At 33.9% G+C, this 24,252-nt stretch overlaps 2 protein-coding genes across 2 annotated transcripts; one reads left to right on the top strand and one right to left on the bottom strand.

Annotated features, from left to right (window-relative positions):
- Window positions 1–7,291: 7,291 nt before the first annotated feature.
- On the bottom strand, window positions 7,292–8,221 carry Or14c39b (olfactory receptor family 14 subfamily C member 39B). Its single transcript, NM_001000120.1, has one exon. The coding sequence runs from the start codon at window positions 8,219–8,221 to the stop codon at window positions 7,292–7,294; it is 930 nt and encodes a 309-aa protein (NP_001000120.1).
- A 15,023-nt stretch (window positions 8,222–23,244) lies between these two features.
- Window positions 23,245–24,252, top strand: Or14a257b (olfactory receptor family 14 subfamily A member 257B). The gene is given in 1 exon segment (NM_001000691.1): window positions 23,245–24,252. A coding segment is annotated over 1 exon segment (1,008 nt).

Here is a 24,252-nt window from a genome sequence, read left to right as displayed (position 1 = left end):
GTGTTAAAACCCTAAAATTGGGTAAGAAGACCTTATTGAGCCCCATTTTTTGAGTTAGGATGACAAAAGAAATAGAGAATAAATGTTCATCTTGCCCTTTTCAAAGGAGAACATAGACTGTTAAAAACTGGACTAAGTATCTTTTTGTTTTATTCTAATAAAGAATATAAAAATCTTCCTTAATAATACTAGGTAGTGGTTTTCAACCTGTAGGTCAGAGACTCCTTTAGGTACCAAAATACTATTTCGCAGGGGTCATATATCAGTTCACGTTAAATGACCTTACTGTTATTTTTATAGGTCTAAACAATTTTCAGTTATTCATTAAAGAAAAAATTACATGTATTAATGTGCCTGGAGATTTTTGCATTTTAAGTTCAGGTAAAAAAAATGACCTATTAAAGCCAGAAAATTGGGAGTATCACATTCGTGTGTAATGCCTTTGTGTTTTGTGAGTTGCCTGTAAATTTAATGGACAGGGATATGTTTTATCATTTATGCTCCAAGCAGCTACAACAAATGTGCAGGGGAATCATTCCCAGGGACTTATGATGCTTTTTTTGATATTAATAACGAAGTACACATTTCTAAGGCCTGGAGAGAAGTGAAGAGACAGATTTCTATTGCAGCTTTAACAGTGCAAGCCACAGTAGAAACTCTGAGAGAAGTAACCTAAGCACACTTTAGAGAATCCATATGGAGCTGATATCACACACACACACACACACACACACACACACACACACACACACACACACACATATGTGCACAGCTATTTTTCTTGTGAAAATTAATATAAAGTCTAAAGTAATGAAACATTGACAGTATCAAATAATTATTAAGAATCTAATACAGCCTTCCTAAATCTACCCTGTTGCTTTCCTTCATTATGGAATCCACCTGGGATAGGTCATAATTCTGCCCCACCTGGGGGCCTTTATGCTCTCTGGTCACTAAAAGGTGGGTCGCTATAGCCACCCTAGGGGATGAGTTCTAATTTATTCTCACTTCTTATAAAACTAATTACTCTGTATTATAAAGTTTAATTAGACTTAACAACAAAAATGTCATTTTATGAAAACTATATAAAACAGGAAAGCACAACTACTAATTAAATTTATAGTCTCAGTAACTGAACTGCTGAACAGTTGCATCATTTACATGAATTATAATCATGATCTTGAATTTTATGTTTATAATTTCTATTTTATATAGAATTCACTGCACGTGGCTATATTCATTACCTGTCTTGAAGATATATGCAATTTTGCAGATTTCACTGTCATCTTTTCTATTTGCATTTTACTTAATCTTGTAATTACCAGATTTTGTGTGTCGCTGCACTGACATAAGTAAATGCCACATTTACTCAGGCATGAACAAAAGAAAGGAATCACATAATGTGATGAACAGGCAGAAACATTAGAAAAAAATGACAAGTTATGGCAGCATTAGTAATTTGAATTCTTGCAATCAGGAAAGGAAAGAACATTTTAGGTATATAAAAAGTATTAAAAAGTGGTCACTGAACTGACAATCTAAATCTTAGTAGAGTCCTCTCACATACCTACTTTATGCATGCTAACTTTGAAAAATATAAAATGAAAACCAAAAATCAAAACAAACATACAGGGGTTGGGGATTTAGCTCAGCGGTAGAGCGCTTGCCTAGCGAGCGCAAGGCCCTGGGTTCGGTCCCTGGCTCCGAAAAAAAGAAAAAACAAAACAAAACAAAACAAACCCAAACATACAAACAAACAATCAAAAAGACCAATAAGACAAAAATATCAAATCTTGTCAAAATGCAAAAGGACTATAAAGTTTCAAGGCAAATGAATCTTAGAACTAGAAAGGGGAAAAGTCCCACGTGTAAATAAGGAGATAATCACAATCGATTACTACTGGGAAGGGGAAAGCAGATTTCTCTAATGGACTTTCATAGGGTATATCAACAATATTCTATGGCTTGCTCCAAACCCAGGAGTAGTTGGGCAACACAGAGAGATTCCATGTCTTTTTGATTTTTGTTTGTTTTTATTTTCATTTTCATTACTTTTTCCAATTAAGGCAATTAAGGGCAAGGTGACACATACAATATATAATATATAATACACGTTATATATTATATATGTATGTATACATGTATGTACTTATATATCAGTATATGTGTATATATATAAATTGTGTGTATCTATATTATATGTATATATACATAAGTAATTTAGTATTTGAAGTATTAACCAGATCAATAAGACTACTGAAGGAGATCCAATGTATAGAGATTGGAAAGGAAGAATTAAGCATCTTTATTTGCAGATTATATGATATTATATAGAAGTGACCCTAAGATTTCCACTGGAATCCTCCTATAGCACAAGCACTTCAGTACTCAGGCTGGACAAAAAAAATAACTTTCAAAAATTAATAGTCTTTTTCTATAAAAACAGCAAAGGGACTGAGAAACAAACCCAGGACACAAAACCTTCACAATATTCTCAAATAATATAAAATATCTCGGCATAACTTTAACTAACCAAGTAAAAGGCTTGTGCTGCGGTTTGAGTAAGAATGGCCTTGATAGGCTAATAGAATATTTAGTTATAAGGGTGTGGCACTACTTGAGGAAGATTTAAACATTTACCCTGATTGAGTAAATGTTTCCTCGTTGGAGGAAGTTGGTCAATGGAGATGCAATGATTTATCAAAAGTCCAAGACAGGCTCAATATCTGTACTCTTCCTGATGCCCATAGAGCTAGAACTAGAACTCTCATCTACTTTTCCAGCACCATGTCTGCTGACAGGATGATGTATTCTCTACCTATGATCATAATACACTAAATCTTTGAGGAAGTAATCAGTCTCCAATTAAATTCTATCTCTTATAAGAGTTTCAGTGTCCATAGAGTCTCTTCACAGAAAGAGTACTAAGACAACTTGTATGACAAAAGCTTTAAGATGTTGATGAAGAAATTGAAGAAGATATCAGAAAATTGAAAGATCTGTCATGCTCATAGATTGGTAGAATTAATATAGTAAAGGCCATCCTACAAAAAGTTATCTACAGGATAATTCCCATCAAAATTCCAACACAATTCTTCACAGACATTGAAAGAACAATTTTCAATTCAATATGGAAACATACATACTCTACATACACATATATAACCCAAACAACGCAAAGTCAGGATAGCTGAAATAACCCTGAATAATAAAACAAATGCAAGAGGAATCACCATTGATAACTTCAAAACATGCTACAGGGGTTGGGGATTTAGCTCAGTGGTAGAGAGCTTGCCTAGCAAGATCAAGGCCCTGGGTTCGGTCCTCAGCTCCGGAAAAAAAAATGCTACAATAAATGGTACTAGCATTAAAAAGATGTGTTATTCATTGGAAACTAGGCATAAATTTGCACCCCTATGGAATAACTATTAACACCTGATTTTTTTATGAAGAAACCAGAAATACACAGTGGAAAAGGGACAGCATCATCAACAAATGGTCCTGGAAAACCTGGATGACTGCACTTAGAAGCATCTAAATTGATCCACTTGACTGTCCATGGGCTGCGCAGAACTGGACTTGTCTCTTACTGGCTAGGGCATTCTAGAAAGCTGGCTCACCTCTGACAGGTGATAACACTAGGAAGAACAGGCCCTGTGACTTACCTAGGCATAACAATTAAGCTGGCCCTGATGGCTAGCCATGGGGATATTAGCTCAGAGAACTGATCCTCCTATTCTCTTCTGGTGAGGTGACCTGAGTGTTAAGATGATGCTGTACCCCATTCCCCATTTTGCCACCTGTGGTAGTTGGGAGGGCAGTCTCTGAGGGCATGAGAGCCTAAGAGCTAGCCCTGGCCCCTCACTGACTGTAGCACTTAGATAGTGGGCCTTGTGTGCTGGGCATCACAATGGAGGTGGCTTTGAGAGTAAAGCAGAAATGAACCAGCTTTTGGTGAACAAAACAGGTGAGATGGCCTATCCATTAGAGGCTACAGCACTTGGGAAAATAGGCCCTGTGACTTGACTGGTAAGCACATTGGAGCTTTCTCTTAATGTGTGTGTGGAGATAAAATGGTCCTAAGGACATGACAGCAGGGTAGCTGAACCCTGTCTCTCTCTGATGGCAGCATAGAGTGACCTTGCTCAAGCAGTGATAGAGAGCTTGCTCTTGTGGAGAAGAAAGGAAGAGGCAGCTGGCTGACCACCTCAGGTATCAGCCAGGCATAGATCAAAGGCAGTGAGTTCAACCATTGCTAAATCTATATCATCTGGGAATGATTAGGAAATTGACAATCCTGCTGATTCAAAGCTGCAGGAGATCCATGGCACAGGTTAATAACAGGAAAACACAAAGGAGTCTTAAGGCAAATACGATATTGATGGTGTCACAGAAGTCGTGTGTGTGTGTGTGTGTGTGTGTGTGTGTGTGTGTGTGTGTGTGTATTGTGCTTATGAGTTATTTTGGGGTTACATTGAAAGAGTGAAGACCAGGTTTGAGGTGATATGGAGATGAGTGGGACTGGGGTGAATACTGTGAAATGTACAAAGAATCAAAATCTTTTTAAAAAGGAACTTCTTGAAACTGAGGTGTTTTGCAAACCAAAGACAAAAATCATTAAAAGTGGCAGCCAAGAGTCTGTTAAAATATTTATTATTTTTTATTGGATAGTTTATGTATTTACATTTCAAACGTTATCCCTTTTCCCAGTTCCCCCCTCTCCCAACCCTCTTCCCCTGCTACCATGAGGATGCTGCCCCTCCCACCCACCTACTCCCACCTCGACACTCTGGCATTCCCTTACACTGTGGAAAAGAACCTTCACAGGACCATGGGCTTCTTCTCCCATTAATGCCAGACAATGAAATCCTCTGCTAAATATGCAGTTGGCAGCATGTGTCCCCACATGTGTACTCCTTGGTTAATAATGTGAACTCCCTAGGAGCCCTGGTGTTTCTGTTTGGTTGGTATTTTTGTTCTTCCTGTGGGGTTGCAAACCTCTTCAGTTCCTTCAGTCCTTTCTCTAACTATTCCATCCGAGTCCCCATTCTGAATGTGATGGTTAGCTGCAAGCATTTAATCTGTATCAGTAAGTCTCTGGCAAAACCATTCTGGAAAATATTTTTAACAACTCCACATCAAATAGAAGGCTATTATTCAAAATATATAAAGAACTCCAGAAACTAGATATTTAGAAAACAAATAAACCAGGTAAAAATGTTTACTTCTAAACAGTAAATTTTCAAAGGAAGAAACTCAAATGGCTGAGAAATATGTAAATAAATATCCAGTATACTTCATTATTAGGAAAATACAAATAAAATCTGTTGTTATTTGATATGCAAATGTGTAGTTACTATGGAAGTCTGTTAAGCATTTTTCTTAGAAAAATGGGGGCCAATTTATGTCAAGATACAGTTATACTGTTCTGGGATGGATAGATGGGTTTCACTTAACCCTACCACAGAGACAAATTTTCAAACATGCTTATTGCTGTCATATTTAAAATATTCAGAAATTTCAAACAATTTAAAAATTTTCTACTGGAGAATGGATTAAGAAAATATGGCACATATACACATTCATTTTTAAAAAAATGACTGATAGCAATCAGAGTGGGGGTGTCTCTATGTCTTTATCTCTATGTCTTTTTCTTGCTTGTAGAACACTTTTCCTCTCATTGGGTTGCATTTCCTCGCCTTAATGTGAGGATTCATGTCTAGTTTAATTGCATCCCAAATGGAAGAATTAGGTGGTGTCTAGAGATGAAGGGGATGAGTAATGGAATGTAGGAAGACACAGCTCATGACAAGGGCTTTTTGCATTAGGTTTCATTACAGAAATCTAGTGAAGTAGAAGTTACTTTAAATATGAATACATGTAAAGTCAATCCACAGGGAATTGCAAAATAATGCTCGAGTCAGAGACCCAGCTGCCCATCATCAAATAAAGCTTTTAATACCAGGATGGGGTACTTTAAATTGTATTGATTGATAAAAGGGGTTCCCACAGTGATCCCTAAAATGACTCATGCAATGCCATATCTATGGATTGTTTTCCAAACACTGACAGTAAGTCCCCATTGCTGAAAACAAACCTACACTTCTCCATTTAACAAGGAGATGTCAAGCTGGTGCCTACAGTGTGCCCTAACTCCTGCATTTAATGTATTTTCTACATAATGGAACTTTGCACACTACTGAAGCAGAAATTTAAACATAAATCGAGAAATAAACTTCTGACCTAAACTGCTGTCCTGCTTCAAGATACACTAGTGCAATGGGGACACAAAGTTTGTGGGAGTAAACAACCAATGTCTGCTTTAACTTAAAGTTCATACCATGAGACAAAGTCCATACTCACCACTTCTGTGATGAAACTAAGACTTGATAGCCCCAGGGTATAAGGTAATAACACGTACTACCCTTCTAAAATTTTAAATTAAATTAAATTTAAAAACTTAGCAATATTATGGCTCTAAATGATAATTCAATCCAGTCATAAATTATTGCCCTGTTCAGACATCATCACAGAAACTTTCTCTTGCAGCTGATGAGAACAAATGCAAAAACCTATAGACAAATATTATTCAAAGATTGACAGATATTGGAATAATCATCTCTAAATGATGGGAGGCCTATATCCAATCTTTCTCATCTGAGATCAGTAAGCATAGTGCAAGAGGAAGCAGAAGTAATATTTGAGCCAGAGATGATTGAAAACGTTAAGAATACAAAGTTTTCTAAATTAACATAATGTATACATATAGTAATTCCTAGAGATGTATACAGCATTAATGGAGATACATAGATCTAACCAGATGGAGTCCTAAAGGTGAAATTAGAAGTGAACCCATGCCCTATTTTTAACCCAGAAAAAAATCTCTAATTGATAAGCACTTTTAAAGTGTATATATACTTTCTTCCAAGGGAGACTCACTGGGTTTATAAATTACAAAGAAGTATAGGATGTATGCCCAGCAGTAGATGGCCAAGAGAAAACAAATTCAAGGATAACATTAAAGGTTCTTGCCACATAATTTGTTGTCAAAGTTTCTTCTTGCCTTTAATATTAATGTTTTTTTTAATTTTTATTGTGTATGTATGGGATAAAATTGGTGGGGATATAAGGATGGGAGGAGAGGTGAGGAGGAAGGAATTAGTATGAGTAGAGGGAGGGGAAATTATAAGCACTATATATAATGTGAAAAATATCTATCCATTAAATACTTTAAAATGCTTTGATGTGTGTGTGTGCATGTTTCCGTGTCCATAATTTTTCTTTATTTTATTCAACTATAAACATATCTAAATATTACTTTCTTCACAGCCTCCTTTATCTGTTTGTTTCTAAAACTATAGATGATAGGATTTAAGAATGGAGGAACAATGGTATAAAATACAGAAAGAATCATATCCTCAACTATTTCTGAGGTTGATTGAGGTCTTAGATATACATAGGCACCAGAACTAAGAAACACAGACACCACAATAATGTGAGGGACACAAGTGGAAAAGGCTTTCCCTCGATCTCCTTTGACAGGAACCTTCAACACAGCTGATATTATGCGAACGTATGATACAGCAATGAAGGTAAAGCAGCTACCACTGAGCCCAATGGCAGTCAGAAGAAGTAAGAGTTTGTTGTTAAAAGTGTCAGAGCAAGAAAGCCTCAGCAAAGAGGGGATATCACAGAAGAACTGAGGGACTACATTAGAATGACAGAAGGACAACTGGAAAGTTTTTAAAGTGTGCACACTTGCAATGACAAGAGAGCTAAGTAGGGTAGTCAGTGTCATCTGAACACAGAACTGGTGATTCATGATCACAGGGTAGAGGAGAGGCTTGCAGATGGCCACATAGCGGTCCTGGGCCATGATGGTAAGAAACAGAATCTCTATACATGCACAAAAGAGGACCAAAAAGATTTGTGCGGCACATCCAAAAACAGAAATATTTCTATGGTCTGTGAGAGAGTTGATACATGCAGTGGGCATAGTAACAGAAACATAGCCCATGTCTAGGATGGACAGATTCCTGAGGAAGAAGTACATGGGTGTATTCAGGGTCTGGTCAATTGTAGTAGCAATGATGATGATAAAATTCCCTAACAGGCTTCCCAGGTACACCAGTAGGAACAGTACACTGAGTAGAAGCCTGAACTCCCAAGTCTCAGCAAAAACCTCCAGGAGAAACCCAGCCACCAGGGTAGAATTCACCATAGTATCAAAATAGAGGTTTATCTGAAAGAGAAAAGCCACAACTTAGAACAATGTATATTAATTGTTAGATCACCAGCATTTCTCTTGAAACTGTTGTTTTTCTTTTCTAAAACTGGCCTTTATGTGTGAAAAATCAAGTATTTTTTCTTAGGATTGCATATGTTTTTATTATGCTAAATTTTTTAATACACATATATGTGGCTGTCTGTTAAATTGTATGGTATGATGATAAACACTTAGAATTATTTTCAATAATAAGAGTTTTCTCATTAATACTATTATCATAATAAACATTAAGTTGTTTAATATAAAGTTATATAATATGGTAAGTTTCTCTTCTAGATAAATTCCCCGCATCAATTTGAAATACCCAGATATATTTAACATGTGAAATATATATTTCAAACTGTTGATGTATTTATTAAAACATAAGTATATCTATATGAAATGCTTTTATTTTGTATCTTTATGTATATCCATATGAAATAGGGTGGGGGAAAAAAGAAGTGAATATAAGAGACATGAACATAAAAGATCAGAAAGAGAAATACAGGAGATCAAGATAGTCATAAGTGTTTTAGACTTTCAGAGTAGGACATTTGCCTGGAAACATAGGCAGGTTTAACTTCAGACACTTAAGGCAGATTATTTTCTATTGGGAGAAACATTGGGTTTTCAACAAAATCTCTCATATTATATGTAGACGATGTTTACAATCTCTTAAAACCAATCATTTAGATATATTAATAGCATATTCATACTTATCCACAATAACTCCTGAAATATTGCTCTGATAGCTGAATCCTGGAGAAAAAAACAACTTTGTATATAAAGCTAAACATGGTACAATGCATGATAGCTTTTATGTTCTTACCAGTCTGACTCAAGTGTAGCTGATGTCAAAGTACACTATGGATCCCACACTATGTCTTTCTAGTAGTAATGAACTGTCTAGTTCCCTGAGTAATACATGGAATAAAAATACTAAGTTCTAAAATTTATGGTTAAATATAAGAGTGTTAATGTGAAGAGTTCAAACTGCATGATATTAAAGGTGAATTCCCATTAGCTTAATGAAACAAGAAAACACTTTTTATCAAATCCCCATAGCAACCACTAATGATACTACATGTTATAGAACATTAACAGTGTAAAATTTTATATATTATAAATGTTATAAACTGTGATAAAATTAATTAGAAACAAAACAGACTAACAGTTGAACAAGGCAGCTATGAAACAGAGGTAAGTAACAAAGAAATGGCAAGTGGTGATATAGACATTTATTCTTTTTTACTTGAAAGAGTTACATTTATTTAAAAATTTATTTTGAAAACTTCAAAATCCTATCAGAATTAAGTTCATATAGGCTAAAAAAACATTACTTTGGGAAATTAGCTTGTGAATATTAAGTAGGGTAATTTTTTTTTATTTTTTGTGGTTCTTTACTTTTTTAAAGCAGTGTAATTCTTATTTAAATAACTTATTTTATTTAAAAAGGTAATAAAATGTTTTATATACAGAAAGAAAAATATTATTCCAAATAGATATATTAGTATGACATCTATTGAATGGGTCATCATATCTGTACTTTACTGTATTTGATAGGTATCCGTCAAGATCATAGTCTACAATGCCCATAAATTAGATGAGTGGGGGTAAAGTGAGCAGTATAATTAAAATGTAAAACTAAATTAAAGAATACATCAACGAACACATTCAGTTTGCTGTCTGTAAACAGGTGAAGGTAGGTGAAAGAAAAGACAAAAGCTTGTGATGCGACAGTAGAAAGGGAGGATAGACTGATAGTTTTTGAGAGGCAGGAAAGAGAAGAGAGGAAGAAGGAAGGAAGATGGAGAAAGAGAAGGATGACCCAGATCCATGTCACTTTGTCTTATCAAAGTAAGCAGTTTATAGAAATATCAATTGGCTCTGAGTTTATTGGGTAGGCCTTTAGGGTTTTGTGGGGTAAGAATTTACTGATATAAATCTGATGGATAAATTACAAACCTCTAGAGTTTTGATTATGCCAGGTTATAAGGATTTGTGACAGCTAACCACAAGATGGGTGGGCATCGCATGAGGCTGACATGGGAGCAACCTGCCGTGGGAATTTAGCAGGATGGGTGGTTGATGCTGGGGCTAACTATAGAGGTGGCAAGAATGCAGATGGAGGCAGAGTGTAGTCAGCACTAGTGTGGGTTGGAAAAGTCGTTTTTAATATTTCCAGCTACAAACATATTTCTGGTTGTAGTAAAAAAGACACTAAATACAGGTTTTATTAGTACATGAACTGCCTTACAGGTGTTTAGAAACCTAGTGATATGTTCATAGTCACCTGTATCAGCAATGTAGGGTGACAATTCAGAATGGTAATCCGATCAGGAATCGTCATCCACCACATTTTAATTATATCTGCAGTATGCTACAGAAAAGGAAGTGTAGTCATCATCTACAGAGAGCTTTATTTCACAATGGTCTGTGATGGCCATTTTGGGATGCTATGTAACACCAATTTTGGAAAAAGTATAAGGTGGTATTGTGTTTAAACCCCATGGGATATTGAACAGCTAGCTCTAGCTACTTCTAGAAGATGTCACCTGCATAAATATTGTAAATTTTCAATATCTATGTGAAGATTTTAACAACTCTATTTATATACTTCCAATATAAAAATGATGTTGGAAGTTAAACAACAATGTAGTAAGCAGAAAAATGCACAGAGTTGTTTTACATTAGGTCTTTGAGAAGTTTGTACTGCATTTACAAAAGAATTATTCAACTGCAGCTGAGGCAAGTGGATACTAAGAGCCTGAGTAGGTTTATGATAGTATTGTGCTTGGGAGATCATTTACAATTGCTCTAACACAGTATAGTACTTAGGTAAAACAAAGCCATTATGAGAGTCAAAGATCATTAATAAATTACAAAGGCACGTAAAGGAACTAATTACAATGATAGATATCTGTGCTGTCAACATCTGAGCATCTGATTATAAAAGCAATCTGACAGATTTTAAATATCCCAATGAAAATATTTAATAGATTTTCATATTCAGGCTTCAATACTACTGAAATTCAATTTAAAAGTCATATGTGTGAAAACTACATACCAAAAAATATATCTAAGAGAAATATATAAAAAAATTCCTGAAAATTATCCAGATAAATGTACACAAGTACTCTCTAGCAATACAATTCATTAATTATTTACCCGATCACCAGCTGTGAAGAAACCTGCATTTCATCTTTCATCTGAAACAGCATGGGTGGTCCTGGAAAATATTACACTGAATGAAACAAGTCTGGTACATCATATGCAGAGGTAAAAGAAGTCTCCAGTTAAAGACATATCAAATGACTCAATCTTCTTTTTCAACTCTAACCTTAATTATAAATCAATGGCAAAATAGAAAAATCATAAATGTCTATGAATTACACAATAAAGAGAGATTAAAGAAGAAAAACAACTTATAAAGTACATCCAGTCAAAGAAATATAGTATGACACTTATTGTAGTCAGTAAGTTCATCACTAAAGACCGCTAATAATAATAAACAACTGCCATTAAATAATGATAGAGAAGAAACACAGACAACAAATTTTATAAAAATTGTAATAAAAATAGAGCAATATGAATTAATGAAAATTAAGTTATATAAATAGAATAATTAAAATATACTAAAATGATGTTATACTAGCTAATGACTACTGAGAAGAGTAGCACTAGTTGCTTCCAAGATGAACCTCACTGAGACCATGTAAACACAAAGGACAAAACGTATACTTTCTTCAGGTTGTGCTTGTATCTTTGTGCACACACACACACACACACACACACACACACACACTCGCAAATGCACAAGCACACGTGCATGCATTTTTTGTATCTGTATGTGTATGTGGTTGTGTGTGTGATAATAAAGAAATAGGGCATCAATTTTGAGAAAAGAGGGATATACTAGTGTTTGGAATGAGTGGACATAGAAGTGCCTACATTGACAAAAGTGAAATAGGGGAATATGTAATAATATTGTAAGTTAAATTTATTGAAAGAATAATCAAAATTGTAGCACAGAAATAAAAAGAACTAAGATTAATAAATGTATGCCAACAGGTTCAACAATCAATTTAGAGATTAATTTCTAGAATTATGCAACTTATACAGACTTACCATTTTTCCAACACTAGGAAAATACATTAGTTTCAGATAACATAAATAACAAATAAAAATACTGACTAAGAATTTTTTGCCCTAAAACTTTTAAAGATTTAAATATTTTATTTCTATAATGATTTTGTCATCAATATCAAAGTCCCAAGGAAGAAAATTCCACCAAAATAAAATGAATGCAAAAGAATAACTGAGATCAATTTGAACATATTAAACAAGTATTTGCAGATCTTATATTTAGTGCATTAAATATGTCAAACTTTTTCATCAAACACTATTTAACATTTCATTGGAGAAAATTTCAACAAAAGCAGTCAACAATCTTGACATACTAATAGAAGTGAAGATAAAAGTCACACATCAATTTCAACAAATGCAGAAAAATATTGTGTAATATTCAATAATGTTCATTTGTAAAGTTTTTAATCTTCTATAAAAGAGATTATTTGTACTGACAAAGTAAAATCTTCTGCCTAAAGTTTGATACAAGTCAAAGGTGACATTCTTGTCTTTACAACCTCCACTGAACATATTGGGAACTTTTCCATGGCATGCATACAAAACAGAAAATAAAATTAAGGTACCTGCAGCACCCCATTGGGACTCTGTGTGGTTTGTTGTTGTGGATTTTTTTGTTAATTTTTATTTTTAGGTTGTATTATAATTACTCCTACCAAATTCTCCATTACATACCATCCTACTCTTATATGCACATAGCCCCTATTTTCAAGTGTTTATTGCATGCATAGATTATCTGTATACAAATATATATTCTTATTAAGTGTGCACAGTCTGTATATTTTTTGTTTATAGGTTTTCGGAAATCACCATTTGGCTTTAGAAAACCAATGTAATACTTTTACTAAATCTCTTCAAAAACCAGTTAGCATTAATCAAGTTCAAATATTACAGTTTTTAATTGTTAAAATTAAATATCCATGTATTAAAAACAAGCTGGCACTATTTTAATTCCTATAAAAATACGTAAGGAAATTTTTTATATTCTGATGGTCTGAATGTTGGATATCCTTCAAAGATGGATACTGAGAGTTGCATACTTTTATGACTGGTATCAATAGAGATTGATTTACCATTTTTATGTAAACTATCACAAACATGAAAAATTATACAAATACATGCATCAACATCATGTGTAATAGCAAATGTTGGAGAAAACACTGATTGTAAAAGACAAGGATTTACTTGTAATGAAACAAGTCAATTTCTTTATAAGCCTAGAGGAAGGAATGAATTCTCTGAGAAGAATAAATTATACTAACACGTTTTTTTGCCTTTCCACTTAGATTTATAACACACAAGATCCTAATCAATCCAAAAACCTTTTTTTAAATTACTTAAACAATGCTGGTTTTATAAGTTAGATTTGTCAATAATATTTTGGTACTTTTACTGATACTAATAAATATAACATTGATATAAATGCTCACATATAGATTAATTGCATGTCATAATAGGAGATACTTGAGTGAATTGATTACAAAATGACTTGGATGATTCAAGACTGATGTTGACATTTGAAGGAAATTTACTTAGGCATATTGAAAATCATTTTGAAAATCTTAGACACCATTGTATGCCCAGTTCTAAATCTGTTTTCAGATAAACCAAAGTGGCTGCATACAAATATGACAACGATTTATATATTTCTATGAAGAAATCTTTAGAATAGGGGATAGAACTTTCTTTTGTCTAACTAGTGCATTATCTTTTCTTAGCTCTTCCTCAAAATCATTACAAACATAAGTTGTATGCCATCTTTCCTAACACTTCTTATATTCAAATACAGACACATTTAAAACAAGATATCGTTCCATCTATAAAAGTAATTTTTAAACTTATGGTAAAATCAAGTCATTCTTAAAGGTGATCATTTCATGTTTTTGAATAATAAAGTTAAAGTTCATAAGTTATTTTATCAATTTACTTTACCTTTTTTACTTTTATTTTAAAATATTAAAAAACAGGTTATTGCTTTTCTGCTGAAACCATGTATAATTTAAATGGAATATTAAAAATTGAGTTTAAAAAGAATGATCATTCTCTTTATCAATATTTACAAGAATTGTTTGGTATACTTAAGTTTCATTTATCTCTTAAAAAATAAACTTTAAATTATTTCCATATGTTAAATATATATTTCTAGTAAAATAAAATATCAAAATACACTAAAGAAAGTCTTCATGATTCAGCCTCTACAGGCATTGGGAAAGGGATTAGAGAGCTAATTCCGTAGTTAGGAACATTTACTGGTCATGCACAGGAATGTATAAAAGATCAGTATATATATATATATATATATATATATATATATATATATATATATGTGTGTGTGTGTGTGTGTGTCTGTGTGTGTCTGTGTGTGTCTGTGTGTGTGTGTTTCAGTGAAACATCTATTAATGAAAAAAAGACTATGATATTGAATAACACCAAGCAGAAAATATGGTACAGTTTGGAGCTAGGAAAAGGAATCTAAAAAGAACATAATTTTATTATAATCTCAAAAACTTAAACAAATAAATCTTTTAACATGTTATGAAAGCATATTTATATAATTGTTATAATGCAATATGTACCTACTTTTGATGTACAATATATAAATGTATTATTATATGATATGATATACCTTTAGAAGATAACAATGAATTTGTTTATATAATGTACAATTTTCTAACTATGGAACTTAGGAAAGAAATTTGTAAGAATGAAGTGTTAGTCAATTGGCAAAGAAGCAGAATGAAAAGCTTTTATAATTTATGCATGACCCTGTATTGTACCATACTTCATGATATTGCTATCACCTTTAAAAGAGAATTTCAATAAAATAGCAAGATTTTTCTGCAATTGCTTTTCTCTTAAAGTAATAGATTTTGTCTTCACAGATTATCTTAAGAAAATTACTGGTTATATCTCATGTGAAATATATGACATATATTTTTTCCTAAATATTCCATACTTGTAGATGGAATTTCTTTTTCATTTTCTTCTTAAACGTTTCAAACTGAAGAAAGGGTGTTTGGAGAATTCCCCTATAAATAAGAAGGAAAGGCCAAGATAACAAGCATGGTCTCAGTAAACTTACCCAGACAATGCTCTTCACTCAAAAATGAGAATGAAGTGTTGTTAAATTTAAAATGTGCAAAATCTTAGACACTTTTGTCAAATATTCCTGTCTATAATGACGTGTACAAGTCTTCATTTTAGCAAAATACCAGATTTGCCTTTTAAAATGTCACTAGTCTTTTTGTCTTTTATCTATGTCTTTTGCATCCTCCTGAGTACAATGGTTCTTAGAACCTTAATTGGGACAAAATCCCCAGATGTAATTTAGATAGATAATGGTTCCCATAGAACAAGAAAGAATGGACCCAGTTGGGGTTGGGGATTTAGCTCAGTGGTAGAGCACTTGCCTAGCAAGCGCAAGGCCCTGGGTTCGGTCCCCAGCTCCAAAGAAAAAAAAAAAAAAGAAGAAAAGGAAAGAAAAGAAAAGAAAAGAAAAGAAAAGAAAAGAAAAGAATGGACCCAGTTAAAAATCCAGTATTAGACACAGGCTGAAAGACCAGACAGTAAGTCACCTGAGTCACCTGATAGTTTGGACATGATAATGGAGATAATGAAATACTGCAGGAAATATACAGATAATCTCCCCAATTGAAGTAATATGTCTGGCACCTGTATGGAGCTCAGGACAAAATTGTCTGTAGTTTTCACAACACAATTGAACCAGATATTCAAACTCTAATTCTCTCTTCTATTCAAGATCATTTAGTAATCTATGAGAGATCAAAAAATAATACAACAGGAATCATCCTCTTTAAAAAGTAAATTTGATTACAAAGGGTTGAAAGGAAAGATGCAATACTTTGAGTATCCATTAACTATCACAACATAGAGACAAAAGCAAAGTGCTCTCCTCAATATCTACATTCAAATGCAAATGTCAGCTTCAGTTTCATGAAAAACTATAAAAACCTATTTATGTATTTCCATTACTTTTCTTAGGTTTTTGCAGATTTATAAAAACTTCATCAAAATATAAATTAGAAATCACACTCAAGTATTTTTTTAAAATGCAAAATATTTCACAGAATGTTCCTCGATAATTTAATGGACATAGGAGGATCCTTCACAAGTTGGTTTCCATGGACTCAAACAAGGAAAACTGACGATGGACTTAGTTGTTGACTGAGTCTCTTGGATGGTCTAGTGAATAGATTTAGGGAAGGCTGGAGGACAAATACTGATGCAAGAAGGAAATGATTGGAGAGTTCTAAAAAATTCATGTCTAATTGTTATGAAAGGAATGAAGAAGGTTTTCCATCACAATTTCATATTGGGTAAATCCATCTCTATATGAAGCACACCAGGTATGAAGCAATGCAAAAGAAGGAAGTCTATCTATCCTTTGCTAGACCGTAATAAGAGTTTTTCCCAGAATTCTGAGAATTATGTGCACAATGACATTTTTTATCTATGCCTAAATCTTCACTTACTAATCAAAAAGTTTGGGTTATAAACATCAGACTATTGTTGGACCCTATTGTAGGGAGATGCAAAGTAAAGAAACCAGTTCCTGAAGAAGTTTTTAGGCTACTATTTGAGGATTTCATTTATAACTATTTCTACACATCTACAAAATATTCATACAGACTATCAAATATTCACAAACTTACTTGCAGGCTGCCCCTCAGTAAGGTTAGTTTTCCCAAGTTCTCTGGGTGGTGAGTTCTCTTGCATATCCCTACACAGGTAAGGGCTCTCTGTTTTGGATTGACTTGAGCATAAACCTGGCATCTGGCTGAGACATTCCTTGCCAGCTTCTCCAATCTATGTATGTCTGACTCTACATTGGTCTGAGCAAATCAGAAAGTTTTGTGGACCTTGGATGAGTAGATCAGTGAGAATCTACCTTCACAGATGGCAGAACAGGCAACATTACAATCTTTTTCACCCCTAGGAGGCAGGTTTGAGGTTGTGCACTCCTTGAAGCCCCTTGATCCCAGCATTCTTCCCCACTATCTGTGGCTCTGAAAGCCCAGATACCTTGAGGTCTTTTTCTTGGGATTTCACTGCAGCCTCCAGAAATTTGTTGGAGAATCCACCAGAGAGAAGAAACTGTACACAGATTTAAGTCAAGAGTAATTATTTATTAGTTATTTAGGGATTACACTGGGTATTTTGAATCCCAGTGTAGGCCTTATCTATTTTTTTTTCTTCTTTTTTTCCAGAGCTGGGGACCGAACCCAGGGCCTTGTGCTTACTAGGCAAGTGCTCTACCACTGAGCAAAATCCCCAACCCCAGGTCTTATCTATTTTGAGGGTGATCTTTTAAGCACAAATACCATATTCTGGATGGGCATACTTTTAGTTAAAAAGAACGGTTAGCCAGATGCAGAACTACAGAATGAAAAAAAAAGATTTCTACATTTATATACCTCCTTGAATAAGAACTTTGATAGATTAGATACTTGTTTCTATATTTGCAAGTGGTTGTGCTGCATGCTGAGTTTGATGACCTTACTGTTGCTTACATGATGGCGGCAGTTGTGCTACAGTACAAGTCATCGAAATCCAAAATACATTAAACCCATCTATAAAAAAATCCAAATCTCAACAATTTAACATGTTCCAAATCCCAGAAAGTCTCTAATATGAATACCTGTAAATAAAAAAAATATTACCAAAAAACAAACTATAATTCAGAATAACCATTTCCATTCTAAAGCTGGTAAAGGAAATAAACAATGATAGACAGAATAAAAAAGTACAAAAACATAAACAAAAACAAAAAAAGACCTCAAAATTCTAACAGGGAAAACACCAAATCATTCAGCTCAATGTGTAGACCTGGAGCACTTCCGTGGCATTCTTAGAACTCCATGAGGTTTGGAGGTTCCAGAACTCTAGGTTTTGTACTTTGGCAAATATGGTTTCTCTAAGAGTAGCTTCACACTGGCTATTGAAGGATTCTTAGGCAAACATCTCAGTGTGTTGGCATCTCCACTGTCCTAGAATCTCCACTGTAACTTGGGGTTTTATCTTCATGGCTTTGTGCAATGACTTCCCAGGGTTATGATAAAGTAACATAATCCTGACACTCATTGATGTTCTTGAAATTGGTATACAGTTCCTTGGTCCAAAACACTGATATTTTGCATGCTTGCAAATTACGTGTTCAATTATTCCAGAAACTTGAGATATAACCTGACCTTACCTGCTACTGATAATGTGTCTTCTGAATGTGTTGAAATGGAAACTGGGTAAATGGCACCTGGAAAAATACTAAGTGGCTGTTTTGAGGAGGGAATCTCTTAGTTGCTTTCTCAGCCACATCACTCACAGTTTTAAATAAATCTGAGTGCTTATAAAAATACAACTGTTGATAAATAGGAATTGGTTTTCTAGGTACTTTTTCTATTTTATTAGTTAAAAACATGAAGTTTCTAATTAGTTTCACTTTTTTTAAAAGAACTACAGATGCTTTCTCTTCACTCACTTCTCTTCATCTACATTATTCATGTTCTCTTTTTACAGAAGCTACACATTCTTTTTTAATTTGCATTTCCATTATAAACTTCAGTTGATAAGGTTATAAATAACAATGTCCAGCCTTAATTTTATATTGTACTGATTTTTTTCTCGATTGCACAAATTAGCCCATGTCTCTGAATTAAGTCTCACACAAGTGTTCAGTTCACATGGGCACAGCCAGATTCTCCCTCTGTACACAAAATTGTGCTGCTAAAGCAGCCCCACCGAATGTCTATGTATCATTACTCCAAATATCAGATATGGAGCTGCAGCAGTATTTGATGTTTCTTTGACATTATAGTTTTGTTTCAAATTAACTATGTTGTGTGTGTGTGTGTGTGTGTGTGTGTGTGTGTGTGTGTGTGTGTGTGTGTTATGTACTGCCATCCCATTCACCTTTGCTGTGGAAACACTTACACTGTGCTGTTGTTTACTTTTTTTTTCTTTTTTTTTTTTTTTTTTCGGAGCTGGGGACCGAACCCAGGGCCTTGCGCTTGCTAGGCAAGCGCTCTACCGCTGAGCTAAATCCCCTACCCCGTGCTGTTGTTTACTTAATATTTGTAATTTATCTTTTGATTTTATAAAGGCTCACAGTTGATGCGTCCACTAAAGTTTCAAAAGACTTTTGAAGAGAAGACTCCTAAAAATAACAGTGCTGTTAAAATTTAATCCATCAAAGAGAAAGTGAAATTTGCATTGAGTAATGAATATGAAAGTTTAGACAAAAGGAGTGGTATGATATTGTATAAACATTATACCTATGAATATCAAGTAGGCAAAGGATGAAAATATCACAGGTCAACAGTAATTTCAAAGTGCATGTGATATAGAATGACATTAGAAATAAACTTCTTGACATATTCATGATGGTTTTTCAATATGACCAAATGAACCAGGAAGTGCATTTTGAGTGGAAGATGTTATTATTATCTTGAATGTGACTTTTAATTGAATAAAGAAGAAAGGGTGCGAAGAACATCAGCACTGTCTTGGCATGTGTCTTCTATGCTTTGCAATTTCAGGTTGAATGTGACCCTTACAACTGATAATGTCTTTTCTGCCAAAATATATTCCTATGTTCAAAACATAAGCCAAATAATATATATTTAGTTTAACATGTTCCTGGGGAAAGTGTTAGTCAATTTCTTCATGAAGTTTTCCATGTGTTTTCTGGGGAATGGTCAGTCCTTCCTACAGAAAGTGCCAATTATTGTAACACTAATTGTCTTAAGAGAAAAGTAAATAATAAGAAAGGCTATTAAAAAATATTTTCCTTTGGGGAGTATCAAGCTTGCAGCCACAGGTGTTAAAAAGATCTGTTAGAGAACTTTGGATTACACAGTGTTTCAAAGGAAATATAAACATAATTTAAAAACATGATGAATTATTTTCTTGTTTGTATTTGATTTATTCAATATTAAGAAATAGTTAAACTTTAGCAAGTATTTTGAATTTTATCAGAAGCTGAAATTGTAACTACTTGTCATGGTTACAAAGTTTTCCAACTTTTATATGATCATTCAACAATCTTAAATGTTAATGTGTACAAATTGTTTTCCTACTCAACTGGATCTGTTGGAAGTCTGTTCTACACATATCTGATGACTAATCCATGATACAGGTATTTGAACAATCTGAATTAATTTCAAATACATATTTCAAATTTCTGTTAGTAAAATACTATAATATTCTGCTCCAAAACAATGATTTTAAGTTCCATATACATATGTGTATATATATATACATATACAGTACATATGTAACATTGTATCCTATTTTAATAAAGAGTGATTCAATGCCTAAATGTAGTAACCAGTAATGTACTTACAGGATATAGATTGAATGTATACAGGATGTCAACATATGTTGGATCTGACTACAACATGATTATAACATAATATGTTCTAGAGAAATATAAAGGCACAATTGGAGGAAGTGTTTTGATGTGGTTTTCTCTCAAGAGTCCTTCACAGAGAAAACATACAGGAATACTTACATGTTCGTACTAAAAATGTATGTATGTGAATGACTCAAAAATTTTTCTTAATTTAGGTATTTAATTTCCTGTAGATATATCTCTTATTTTAATTACATGTGTGTTTATATTTTTATGCACTTATATGTGTGTACATTGTAAATGCCTTGTACCTGTAAAATCTAGAAACATGTGGAACTGGAGTCACAGACAATTTTGAGGTACCATGGAGCTTTTGGAAAATAAACTCACATTTTTTCCAAGAGCACCAAGTGTTTTCATCTCCTCAGCCAAGGCTACAGCCACTCACATTTCTTTCTTTATTTTTTTCTGTTTTGCTTTTAAAAAGCATTTTTGAGTATATGATTTAATTAAAATACTCCATTTTCTTACCTCACTCTAACCCCTACCACATATACTTCCCCCTATCTTTCAGATACAGTACAGTACTTCTTTTCTCTTGTTGTTTTGGTTTAATAGGGTATTAAAATGCATATGTGTGTGTGCATATGTGTACATGTATACACATGTAGAGAGACTATCTTATAAGCATCATCTGGCAACAAAATAAAAGCTGAATTCTAGTTGGCTGAGATAGAAAATAGGAGGTGGGGTACTGGCAGAAAGACAGAGGATTCTGAGAATTGTTGAGAGGATAAAAGGAGATGCAAGCTGATTTGAGATATATTCAAAGGAGATGCTGGAGGAGACCCTGAGGGACAATCCAAAGAAGAAGGCTGGAACTGAGGAAGAGGTGACTAAGTGGTAGACACAGAGTATTTTGAATGGGTCCTAAAATATGATGAGTTAGCCAAGGAATGAGCCAAAGTTTATGATCTAGGCATTTAGTAATGAATAATTGACTCAGAGTTTTTATCCTGGAAGCAGGAGCTAGAAGAAGAAGATTTATAATTTTACACACACACACACACACACACACACACACACACACACACACACATACACACACACACATACACACACACACACACACATACACACGCACACATACATACACACACACCAACCCACACGAATGCTCTTCACTGGGGAAATCCATCTCTCCCATTTCCAAGGAGGTTCCAAATCTCATCTATTAGCAAACTCATTGGTATCTTCAATACTTTAGGATTTTATAAATTTAAGATGATATAAATGTTAGACAACAAATCTATGCTTACTTTTTCTTGTTTATATCCACGATGACAGAGATATTTATTTGTGTATGTTAAAATTTATAATATAAATATGGCAGAGTTTACAATTACATCACATGCCTATTTTACATATGAACTTACTGTGATAAATAGTATTATTTTCTTAAGCAAGGGAATTTAAATTGTTTTCTTATTAAAATCTTATGGCACAGAAGACTGGTTTTAGATAGTTCCTGCAAATTAGAAGTGTTTAACTATCAAAGAAAACAAATAAAAAACAATTCTAAGTGTCAGGAAAAAGGAATTTGATAAATATAAACTGTTATCAATGTATTTGAAGGAAGGAGAAAGAAGTAATAGATTATTACATTCCTGGTAAAACTGTGACTTTTTTGACTGGTATCTTTGTTCTGAACATATTGGATCTCATCAGTAAGATTAAAATTGATAAGGGTGAATAGAGATATATCTAGAGAAAATTGTTTCTGTGAAGTAGAATGATCATTTGAACCACAAGGTGTTTAATCTTTTAGATATTAAGGTAGAAAGAGACAAATTGGTACTTAGGAAATGATCGTTCCTGTTTAGGGGCACAGGCTCATTACTGAAGAATACATATGAAAGAATATTTGTCCAAGCAGGATTTAGTCAACAATGAAAGAATCCAGGTTCTACTCAAGGAGTTCAGATAACAAGAACAAATGTGGCAGTTGGCAATATTTTGAAAATATTACAGGTACAAAAAGATGCTTATTAACATAAGGCAAATCCTTGTTAAAAGATAAATCTAGCCATATGAAACATAGCAGTAATCTGAATCAAGATTAAGACAAAGGAAATAGAGTAGTGTAAGGAGAGACTTGAAGGTTTTCATCACAGAAAGACTGCAATTTCAAGGAAAAAGTAAATTCTATTAAGAAATGATGATATACAACTCATAATTTTCTTAAAATTTATAACAAAAGATGGTACAATAATTATAAATGGTAAATTAGTACAAATTATTTATCCAGTAAAAGGAGAACCTTATAGAAAGATAAAATTAGGGCTATAACAATGTGGTAGTATCTATGTAGTGTCCTGGCTCCATTTCCACTGAGCATTTCTATATATTAATGTGTTGATTTTTGTTTACTTCTCATACCTGACAGGCTATGGAAGATCCTAGCATGCCCAATGTCACTAGAATTACAGGGTTCATCCTTATGGGATTCTCTGACGTTCCTGAGCTACAGACTGTATGTGGGCTGTTCTTCCTGGTAATGTACTTAGCAGTCATAATGAGTAACTTCCTCATCATCACTCTCATCACCCTGGATCTGAAACTCCAAACACCCATGTACTTTTTCCTAAGGAATTTGAGCCTGTTAGATGTCTTTTTGATTTCTGTTCCAATCCCAAATTTCTTTATCAATAGCATAACTCACAATAATTCAATTTCTATTCTGGGTTGTGCCCTGCAATTGTTTTTAATGACATCATTTACATCTGGGGAAGTATTTGTCCTAACAGCAATGTCATATGACCGCTATATTGCCATCTGCTCTCCTCTACATTATGAGGCCATCATGAGTAGTGGTAACTGTGTACTGATGGTAGGTGTTTCCTGGGCTACTGGGGTACTCTTTGGAACTTTATACACGGCTGGCACATTTTCCATGCCCTTCTGTGGCTCCCATGTGATCCCACAGTTTTTCTGTGATGTTTCCTCATTGTTAAGGATTTCCTGCTCTAACTCACTTGTAGTCATTTATACAAGTCTTGGAATTGGTTTCTGTCTGGGTATGTTTTGTTTCATCTGTGTTGTGATCTCTTACTTTTACATTTTCTCCACTGTACTGAAGATTCGTACCACTAAGGGTCAGTCCAAAGCATTTGCCACCTGCCTCCCCCACCTCACAGTTTTCAGTGTTTTCATTGCTACTGCTTGCTTTGTCTATCTGAAGCCAACTTCAAATACAGCATCAATTGCAGATAGAGTGTTTTCTGTGCTATACATTGTGTTGCCTCCATCACTTAATCCTGTGATTTATAGTCTGAGAAATACAGATATCAAGTGTGCTTTGAAGAGTTTGCAACAAAATCTTTGCCCAAGGGGGTTACTTCACTTAACAGTTCAAAGTATCTGTCCATGGTGTAGTAGCTCACATTTTACAAGCAAGTTTTATAATTATTGA

The sequence above is a fragment of the Rattus norvegicus genome, chromosome 1, assembly GCF_021556685.1.
Source record: "Rattus norvegicus strain SHRSP/BbbUtx chromosome 1, alternate assembly SHRSP_T2T, whole genome shotgun sequence".
Lineage (NCBI taxonomy): Eukaryota > Metazoa > Chordata > Mammalia > Rodentia > Muridae > Rattus > Rattus norvegicus.
This window is presented reverse-complemented; position numbering and strand designations above follow the sequence as displayed.